Below are 11,049 nucleotides of genomic sequence, written 5' to 3'. Positions count from 1 at the left end.
AGTATGAAACACGTTTTAAATAAAAATATATATTAGTAAGAAAATAATTAGGAGAAACTAATTCATAATTATAAGATGGGTAGTAATGTGATTTCAAGTCAACAACAAAAAGTATTCTGATTCTGATTCTGATTATAAGATACTAAGTTATAATAATAAATACAAAGTCATAATATCTACAGTGTCCGAGTTAAGACCGAGTCTTTAAATGGTCGAGACCGAGTCAAGACCGAGTCTTTGAATGGTCGAGACCGAGTCGAGACCGAGTCTTTAAATGGTCGAGACCGAGTCGAGACCGAGTCTTTAAATGGTCGAGACCGAGTCGAGACCGAGTCTTTGAATGGTCGAGACCGAGTCCGTTGGTTTTCAAATACAGTCGAGTCCGAGTCAAGACCGAGTCTTTGAATGGTCGAGACCGAGTCGAGACCGAGTCCGTTGGTTTTCAAATACAGTCGAGTCCAAGTCAAGACCGAGTCTTTGAGGAAGCAAGTCAGAGTCGAGACCGAGTCCTTTAGAAATCGAGACCGAGTCCTTTAGGAGTCGAGACCGAGTCGAGACCAAGACTATAAAAACATGTCAGTTTTCATATTCATGATTTAGTATCACCCCAGTTAATAATCAACAGTTAGGCCTACAGACTAAGCTAGATTGGGAATTGTTTAGAGGAGCAGTCTTAACGTCTTAATATGGACTATGCTTTTACTATCATTAAAAAAATCCCTACCACATGCATCATCTTCTGCCTATTTTTATAAACTGCTTCAACAGTGCTGCTCTGTCATCAACATGTTAAGCCCCCCATGACTTTTTTAATCATAGTTAGGACATAACATGAACATAAAAAATGCGTTGGTCTCGAGGACTCGGTCTGAAATTATGAGTCCTTCTACTCCCACTTAGGTCCGAGTCAAGACCGAGTCTTTGAAGGAACGAGTTCGAGATGAGTCCGAGACGAGTCTGAGACGAGTCCGAGAAAGCAGAAATCGGTCTCGAGACCGGTCTCGAGTACTACATCACTGAATATCTATATCCAGTTAGTATCCGGACACATTATATGACGCCCAGGACCAATGTTGTCGTCTTTTAAAGTGTGAAGTCTTTCAAAGTTTTAAGTCTTTACTTGTTGTTTTTTTGTCTGTTTTTGTTGTAAATAATATGTGTGGAGTATTTAGAAATGATGCAGTTACACTCCTGGCCGACAGGAGGCGAACTGCAGAAATAGACGTGGTGCACATGCGCAGTCAGGGAGCAGGAGAGTGAGAAGGGAAGATTAATATCAACAAGCTGAGTTTATAACTCGGGAGAAACTTTGCCGCTTTTTTACGAACACGATTAACTTTACCACGTTTTTGTGTTTCCAGGGTCACATATATCCCGTGTAAGTTATGGGGGAACAGAGTGTGTGGAAGTGGTTTGTTTTTGTGCTCAAACTCGGTGGCTAGTTGTTGCTGTTTCCAGGAGCTAATGCTAACTTTGCTAACTTTACTCGAGTGGACTGAAGTGAAGTCATTTTGAGGAAACGCTGCTTTAATATGTTCACAAATCTCTCCGTGTTCGGCTCTAACGCTGTCGCGGGTGGAGTCAGCTCGTCTGCCGGCTGCTGTTGACTCGTCTCCGGTAGTTTTATGCATCCGCTCGCAATGCTCCTCCTGCAGCTGCTTCCACCTGTCATTTAGCCGCCGCCGCCGCTGCCTCCTGTCACCCGATGGCTCACTGCGGTGTTCCCGCAGAGCCCGGCGCTAAAAAGCCGCAGGCTCCGCGCCAGGACGCGATCGTGTCGCCGCAGGGTAGCGCCGCCGTCGACCAGAGTATGAAGCCGGTGTTGTTCGAGGTATTCGGCGAGATCTGGACCGTCCAGTCGCGCCTCGGCCAGGGAGTATCGGCCTCCGTGTACCGGGTCAGCTCCGGCAGAGCCACCACCGCCGCCGTCAAGGAGTTCCAGGCCGACACTCAGGGAGGAGATTACGCCTACCACAAGGAGAGGTCCGTGCTGGAGGACATCCAGGGACACAAAAACATCGGTAACTGCATGTTTTCACGCAGATGTGGGACAGATTCAGATTATAATCTGTGGGTTTAATGACTGTAAAGTAGGCGAAGTTTAAATGGATTTGTTATGTAAGATCTGCATTTCATCATCACCTAGTTTATATATAATAAACATAAACTAATATAAAACTAAACATTATAAGCAATATTATCAAACACATGACTATAAACGAAATAATCGAATATAAACTAGTTATTCTATTAATTACCGGAATTACCACCAAGAACCAAAACTAAGAAATAGCTCCAACAGTCCTGAATCCCTTATTGGAACAAATACACCTTAAATTACATATTTTCTCAGTGAGTTCTCACTACACACCTTCAGCCTGTCCTGAAAACTACTCCCAGATTTAATTTGGGTCTGTTACAGAAGTAGGAAGTGAGCAGATAATATATATTATTAATTATGATAGAAAATACTGTATATAATTGCACTGCAGTGCAGACAAAATATCGATTGGAGAGACGGACCATTAGTGTAAAGTGCGCAATTTTTTTTGTATTATTTGTTATATTTTTATTTATCAAGTGGAGGAAGAAAAACAAACATGGCTTAATAAAAATCAGGCTCCTTAAGTATTTATCTTATCAATTTTAATAAATTACATGTGGAACTGGTAATATGATCCCCCTGACTTTTTATTATTGACTGAATGTTGTCATCCATTAGCAGAGTTGTGTTTACTGTTGGGTCCTTTATAATGTGATGAGTCTCTCTGTTTATAAATATGACTTAATTCTTTATCGTAGTGACACTGTACGGCGTCTTCACCAACCACAGCTGTATGGGCGTGTCCTCCCGCTGTCTGCTATTGGAGCTCCTGGATGTCAGCGTGTCAGAGCTGCTGGTTCGCGGCACCAGTAGTTCTCACAGTGGTCGGTGAGTAGTGATGGCTATTTTCTCTGACATGTAAATGGTCTGTATTTACAGTATGTTCATATCTTTATCTCACTGTTGGACAGACTTTTCCAACAAGGAACTGAAGTTTGTAAAGCACTCACTCTCCCACACCAGAGTCCATTGACAAAATCAGTGATTTTAGCTCGAGGGGACACAGGAGCTGCTGGTCCTCTGCTACCTTGTGTGGTCAGTTTTGTCATTAATGTAAACCTGAACAAAGAATTTCAAACACTGAACTTAAAATAACACTGACAATAAGACATTTGAACTTACTGATAGAGGCAGCAGTGGATCAACTCCTGTGTGCTGTGATGTTAAAATCACTGATTTCCTGTGGGCTTTGGTGTGGGAGAGTGAGTGCTCTACAAATTGCAGTTTCCTGTTAGAAAACGTGTGGCTAAAAGTGGCTAAAATCAGTTTTTCCTTGTGTTCCTGCTGGATGCAGTCATTTCACTGAAGTATTACTTTTTTGCAGACCCCAGCAGGGTCACTCCATGTGGCTTCTTCAACACTGTGCCAGAGACATCCTGGAGGCTCTCGCCTTCCTTCATAAGGAGGGCTATGTCCATGCTGACCTCAAGCCACGCAACATCCTGTGGAGCGCTGACGACGAGTGTTTTAAACTCATTGACTTTGGCCTCAGCTTCAAAGACGGAAACCAGGTTTGAGATTTGAGGGTTCAGAGAAAGAGGAGCCGGGATAACTCGGTTTCTTTCGTTAAACTCAAACTCTTCCTCACTTCCTCCAGGATGTCAAGTACATCCAGACAGACGGGTATCGAGCTCCGGAGGCCGAGCTTCAGAACAGCCTGGCTCAGGCGGGGGTGGAGGTGGAGGGAGACTCTGGCTGCACGGCTGCTGTGGACCTGTGGAGCCTGGGCATCATCCTGTTAGAGATGTTCTCAGGAATCAAACTCAAAGACACCGTCCGCTCGCAGGAGTGGAAGGTATGACCGAGCTCGACATCAGACAGATTCACAAAATGTATGCAGAGATAAGACTCAAATAACATTTTAAGAAAACTGTTCATTGCTATCTTTATCTTTTAGACAGTCATTTCCACTGGAAATGGGAGTTTTTCAAACTACTTAAGTCCACTAGAGTCCATAGAGAAAATCAGTGATTTTAGCTTGTGGGAACATGAGAGCTGCTGGTCCTCTGCTGCCTCGTGTGGTCACTTTGTGTCACTGAGGTCAATCTGAACGTTGGATTTCAAACACTCAAGTGACAAAATAAGACATTTGAACTTAGTGATGGAGGCAGCAGTGGATCAACAACTCCTGTATGTGATGTTAAAATCACTGATTTTCTCTCTGGACTTTAGTGTGAAAAGTCTATCTAACAGTGAAATAAAGTGGCAGAAACAGTCTTAAGATCCTTATTCTTTCTCTTCAGGCTAAATGTTGACCCCTAGTGGAATACTCCAGTAACCTACATAACACAACTATTTGAACAATTACACATGAATGTACCAAGTCTCCAGCCTGTCATTGCAGACACTGATATACTGACATATTATTTTCTTATCGGTTTCCTTTAGGAAAACACTGCTGCCGTTGTTGACCATTTGTTTACCAGCAACAGTCTGGTTTGTCCTGCCATCCCGGTCTATCACCTCAGAGACCTTATCAAAAGGTAAGTCTAGTCATGTTTACTATGAGCTGCAGGGGGCAGCAGTGAGAGATGCACTATATAGACAAAAGTATTGAATTCAGGTCTTTCAATCTGTCTTTGGGCTCTTGGCCTTTTCATCTCCAGTGAAAGGACAATCTTAACACTTCAGCATACACAGACATTTTGGACAATGCTATGCTTCCAACAGTTTGAAGAAGGTCTTTTTCTATTCCAACATGAGTGTGTGATTAATGTCTCCTGTTGGTGTGTGTGTGTGTGTGTGTTCTACAGTATGCTTCTCATAGACCCAAAGCAAAGATGCACAGCTGAAGCTGCTCTCCTGAGCCCCTTCTTCAGTATTCCCTTTGGTATGAGTCAACATTTATGAGACACAATCATATTTATTATGTCTCAGTGTGATGTATTTACACGTGTGTGTGTGTGTGTGTGTGTCAGCGCCTCACATCGAGGACCTGGTCCTGCTGCCCTCTCCTGTTCTGCGTCTGCTCAACCTGATCGACGACAGTCACCTGCACAATGAGGAAGAATATGAAGGTACAACAATGTGTTCTTTTAAATATGAATACGAAACACACAGATTAGCAACAAGCCAAAGAAGAACATGAATCACACACAATTTTAATCAAATAGAGATGCAATTAGTTACTTTGCACAAACACTATTAGTGATAGTGAATTTGACCTTATGAGCCTTGGGATTGAACCAGCGACCTTCCGGTTCTTTACATTAAACTAAAAATTCCATTCTGTCGCCATCAGAGCACCAGATTGTTTTATATAATTCAGTAAAGATGTTTCTTAGCTCATCGTGGTGAGGACAATATAGAAGAAAGTGTCACTCATTCTCAATTTAACCTTCTAATCCACATAATTCTGTTTTTCTTCATGAAGGTGAGGGGAAAGATTCCTGTTCTTAACCTTGTTGATAAATTAATAATAATAATAATATATTTTACTTATCGGAGACATTCAAGTTCACCTTACAAAAGTTCTAACAACATTATAGAATACAGAAATTCAAGTCCAACAAAAACATTGTACAAACATTGAAAAATACTGAAAAGAAATAATATTTATGCTTGACTTGAAAATGTGTTATTCACAAAATGTCTTTGCCATTTTGTGTTTGAAATATAGCCAGTAATTGACTTCTAATTGTGTTTATCCTTCAATCTTTTTAGTCCATGAGAATTGTGTGATTCACTCTTATTCACCCTGTTTTCTAATAACCAATTCTAAATGAATGATTGTAGGAAGGGTTTGTTTTGTTCTTGAAAACATTAATTAATTAATTAATTAATTAATTAATTAATTAATTAATTAATTAATTGCTACCTTTCTGTATTAATGAGCTGTTTCTCTTCAGAGTTTGTATGTTAAACTGAATAAAAATGTCTTTTCTGTTCGCAGACATCCTGGAGGACATGAAAGAGGAGTGTCAAAAGTACGGCTCAGTGGTTTCTCTGCTCATCCCCAAAGAGAATCCAGGAAAAGGACAGGTCAGACTCCTCTATCAGATTATATAATCTGCACGACTGTGCTGTGTTCCATTTATAAAGAATCCCACTTAAATAGAATAGAATTAAAATAATAATCTAATTGTGCTACAAAATAGTGCTGTTACCTTTTCCAAAGAATCCAGTTTGAATGAATTCCTAATGACCTGTTATTTCATCTAACTGAATTTATATAGCCAATGACTGTTACAAGCGCCCTCTGCTGGATTCCCAAACAATAACAAATTTCATACAAAAAATGACAGCCAGCCTTACAGCAAATATTCAACAAAAAAAAAATAATATCAACAAAAACCTGTAAATCAAGATGAGATGTGTCTCCTGACGGAAAGTCTGTGTCTTTAAATGTCCTGTATAATATACATGTATGTATATTATATCTATATATGGTGACATGAGACAAGATCTGCTCTTAGATTTTGGATCTCGTCGTATCCTGATAAAGTGTCTGTGATGACTTTTCCTGGTTTAAAAGGCTGTTGCATTTGATAATCATCACATTTCTTATATAAAATAAGCACAATTATAGTTAAAAAAAAAAAATTGACTTAGTAACACTAACCCTAAATATGTGTTTTTTCTTTATTGAGTTTTAACAATGAACAAACAACACAACACTGAAAACCCCACCCCAGACAACTATATAGTATTTCAGTAAGACAGTTATTCATGGTGCCAATAATAGTAAGAATATCCATAGCAAATTAGAAGTAAAAACAGAAGTAATTGCATAAATAAGTTAGCAACAAAATAAGTGACAGGACAAGAACAAAAAACAAAGCAAAACATCAAAACAAGGAACAAAAAGATAAATAAATAGACATGGAATGAGTAATAAACCACTGTTTTCCGGTCCATCATACATGGTCTACAGTCATCCTGCTGTGGACCGCTTCCACTCTGAGAGCTCGCCCTTCATAAGTAGATTTTTCATATTTATAGGTATAAAGTCAAGAAAGGGAGACCAAACACTCAAAATCATATAATCTCAGGTGGCATTATCACTGTCCTTGACATTCAGCTCCTATACAGTGTATTGTCACTCATCCAGTCCAGAGAAACAACCCATGTGCAGCTTTATATCCATATACGTCTCCTATATCAGGATATCAACATATACACCGATTATTTAGTACAGACTTATAGATTTATATTGTGTTATAGAGTATATGTATATGGTATGATGTAAACTTCTACATTCAGTGTACTCTGAAGATCACAGGAATTCACCATTTAATGTCAGTGCTCTGTTTCCACCAGGTGTTTGTCGAATACGCCAACTCCAGTGACTCCAAAGAGGCTCAGCGGTTACTGACCGGCCGCACCTTTGACGGGAAGTTTGTCGTGGCGACCTTCTACCCTCTCAGTGCTTACAAACGAGGTTACCTGTATCAAACTGTGCAGTGACTCAAGTCCTCGACTCTCAGTTTACACCTGACTGATGAAAACGATACTGCAGCTGCACTATAGAACGGGAAGAGAGAAGTTTACACGAGCAGTTTAAAATTCACTCCGTCATGAATGAGTTTAGTTAGAGTTGTGTTTGTGAGGCGATCTCCGCTGTGCAGATCGTACAGTGCGCATTCATCCAGTGCTTTATGGTGAACTGAGCTCTGAGGACAGTTCTTTTCTTCCAGTTCACTCTCTCATTCTCTCTCACTTCTTTGCATTTAAATAATCAAAGCTGTGAGAGCGTGTCTTTGCGATAACAAAAAGGTCTTCAGAACAAAAGTCTGGTTTTGTGCGTTCACACCGTAAATTAAGCGATGTTTACTTTTTTTTCACTCACCAAAGTGACACCAGTAAAAACACAAATGCTACTAATGCTATGTTTTTATCCTATTCAAAAAAACATCAATCATCAAAATAGCTGTTGATTATCAATTATTTGAGTATTATATTTTTATTTTATTTTATAATATTATATTAATTGCAACCGTAGTTGCTACTTTCTTGGACTGCAATAAACAATGGAAATGAAAATGTCCACAAAACATGATATGGATCAAAGAAACCAGAAATTCACATTTATTAAGCAAAACAATCAGATGTTTTGGAAGAATCTCAACACAGTTTGGCTTCTGCGACATGGCGTCATGATTCTCACTTCTCTGCATTGACATAATTGCACAAAACATTTGTATCATCTTCAGTGTGAACACACCGTCAGGTTTATCTGCTTTATCTCATCAGTTGAGACTGGTGTGTGTGTGTGTGTGTGTGTGTGTTTACCTCCCCGTAGAATATTAGAATTAATAGGAGTCTAATGACTCAAATATGTCCTGTGGTGAAACTGAGTCAACTGCCCTGTTGAATTAATGATTATTACCATGTCATTACCATTCATGTAATTGTTGCCTGTTAATATGTAGGGCTGGGTACCGCTGCTGATTTTTCTGAATCAAGTTCCTATTCACAATTTTGAATATCCATTAATTTAGCGATATTTCAGTTTTTTTTATATATATTTTCACAGCATTGATGCTGCAAATTGTATAAAATCTGCATCTCATTGAAAATATTTGTTTACATGAAAAAACTGACCCCAAAGTTGTTAAATGAATGCACTTTTTATTGAATTTGACCACACAGTGTAACTCTGCAGCACATTCCTCATCAGAAGAAGACAACGACAATAGGAAAAACAAATAAAATCGTCATCCTGAGCAACAATCCTCTAATTGAGGTTGAGGCTGTCGTCTACACGTGTTCTCGGGCGAGGTTGAGGCTAACAAGTGACGTGACTTCCGCACCATATTTAAAATGATAAATCTTATCCAAGGATTTTATGAATCTATATTGGACCTTCCAAATTAAAATGTATATGAAATTTTAAATTTTTTCTTTTTATTATTTCTTTTTATTTAACCCAGCCCTACTCAATATTTGTTATTTTGAATATAAATAGGAGAAGGTGGTACATGGGGGATGTACAGGCAGCCTTCACTGGCTCCTCAGGCAGTTTTCAGGTACAGATATTCTGGTAGTTTTGTTTTTGTTTAGTTTTTTCACTCTCTGCCAGTATCTGAGCTCACTGCACTCTGACCTGTAGCCTTACTAGAGCGCTTTAGCTTCTTTTTTTTAGTTTCTTAAGTCTCCAAACTGGGAGAGAATTTATTTTTATAGCGTCTCTTGAACTTGACTGTTGTAGAAATTGTTGAGTTTTTCCTGACGTGTGCGATGAGCTCACTCTGTCACACTGGGAAGCATCAGATGATTTCTACACAAGTGCTCCATCAACTTCACAAGCTAGCTAGCTAACTAACCAAAATGCTACTACAACAGCAGGTTGTTTTCACGTGTGTGTGTGTGTGTGTGTGTTTGATGCTAACGTAGCTGAAGCAGATGCCTTAGAAAGTGTTTCCCTTCCAGCAGCTGCAGTGCTGCTCACAAAGAAAACCACGTTACATAAACAATGAAGGAGCAAAAATCTTTGTTTTCCTCCTAAGTTGCTTTTGTTATCACTATATTATTTTTTAAAGCGAGACGATGTAGCTTTTACTGAATATCCGCTGCTGCTAATCGACTATATGCACAGTCACTTCCTGGTTTCAATTAGCCAGCTCCACTGTTTCCGCTAAGCTGTTCGCGAACAATGCAGAGGCATCTACAGCCAGTAGAAGTTAGCAAGAGATTTTAGCAACGAATTAAGGAATTTAGCGAAGTCTGGGAACATAGGGACGCAGCTAGTGCTCTGCTGCTGAAGGGCTAAAGGCCCTGGTATACTTCCATGCACAGTGCTCATGACGTCATCAAGCAGCCCGGAATTTGGAACTGTGCAGAAGGAGTGTGTTGGGTGTGCGTGGACAGTGCAGCCCCGCTCACCAAGCACAAAAAACCTTTAGACAACAGAAGACGTCGACTCCCCTGCCCAACGAGGGAGCTGTAGCTACGTACCATTGTTAGCAGACAAAATCACCTTCAACATTGTACTCGTGATCTGATTAGCTGGGTCCTGCTCGAGAATACTTATGTAGCACGATGTGACTCGGCGGCATTTCACCAAACTTTTTCTCGGCTTCTGCCACAAAGAACGTGAGCAAAGTGACGTGCAGTTGATTAGGGCTGTTTTTTCTTAATCTGTAATTCAGATATTCTGTTCAAACCCCAACGTTAAAAACATGTTTGAGTGCTTCAGACTGTGTAAAGTAATTACCAGCAGAGGGCACTGTGAGCACGGCTTGGCCCTCTTCACTTTCCAGAAAACGAAAACAGTAAAGTTAGTTTGTTTTGCGATGACGTAAACTAGCTTAAATGTCCTCCTGAGCGACTTTATTGCAACTTAAAAGCACCTGAAAGTGACGTGTGGAATATTTCTGTTTCTTCAGCATAGATAGAGGCAGCATATCCAATAAATCTACTGACCTGATAGCTGTTAGCATGTAGCGCAATAGACATTTAGTTTGGCAGCGTGTAACGTTGCCCCATTCAAACTATACAGCCAGCATTTCCATTGAAGCCTTTACTGTGTAACTTGTTACTGCACTATAAAAAGTTACGTAGTTAACGTAGAGTTAAGTCTCTTGTTTGACTCAGTCGTGTTTTAAAGAGCACAAATGTTGAGTAAATGGGAAATGTTTAGTGAGTGAGTGAAAGTAAATATTTACGTAGAATAAGTTATGGGTTGAAGATTGTGGACGTATAGTTCTTCTATGTGTGAGTTATTTTTTATTAAACACTAAAATCTGCTAACAAATATTTAAAAAACATGTGGTAGAGGAAAAGTTTGAGCGCCATAAACATATTTTTTTACAAACACTGAAAGAGTTATTTTACCTCTTTATTGTGAGTTATGCTAACACTAAATTAGTTCATTTAAAAAAATAAAAGCATTACTTAACTATCAGATCTCAAAATCATGTATTGGGCAGAGTTCACTTTAGAAGAGGTTTAGTTGCACTTCTTTGTTGTCTTTTTGACAGTCTCATTTTCCCTCAGTCGCTCTC

The 11,049-nt window shown here is 39.6% G+C and overlaps 1 protein-coding gene across 1 annotated transcript; it reads left to right on the top strand.

Moving 5' to 3' along the window:
* Nucleotides 1-1,230: 1,230 nt before the first annotated feature.
* On the top strand, nt 1,231-9,532 carry uhmk1 (U2AF homology motif (UHM) kinase 1). Its single transcript, XM_058638193.1, has 9 exons — nt 1,231-2,021; nt 2,803-2,932; nt 3,429-3,615; nt 3,702-3,899; nt 4,493-4,587; nt 4,858-4,934; nt 5,023-5,121; nt 5,997-6,085; nt 7,364-9,532. The coding sequence occupies exons 1-9, from the start codon at nt 1,706-1,708 to the stop codon at nt 7,508-7,510; spliced, it is 1,338 nt and encodes a 445-aa protein (XP_058494176.1). The 5' UTR covers nt 1,231-1,705; the 3' UTR covers nt 7,511-9,532.
* The last annotated feature ends 1,517 nt before the right edge of the window (nt 9,533-11,049 follow it).

Source organism: Solea solea, chromosome 9 (genome assembly GCF_958295425.1).
Source record: "Solea solea chromosome 9, fSolSol10.1, whole genome shotgun sequence".
Classification (NCBI taxonomy): Eukaryota; Metazoa; Chordata; class Actinopteri; order Pleuronectiformes; family Soleidae; genus Solea; species Solea solea.
This window is presented reverse-complemented; position numbering and strand designations above follow the sequence as displayed.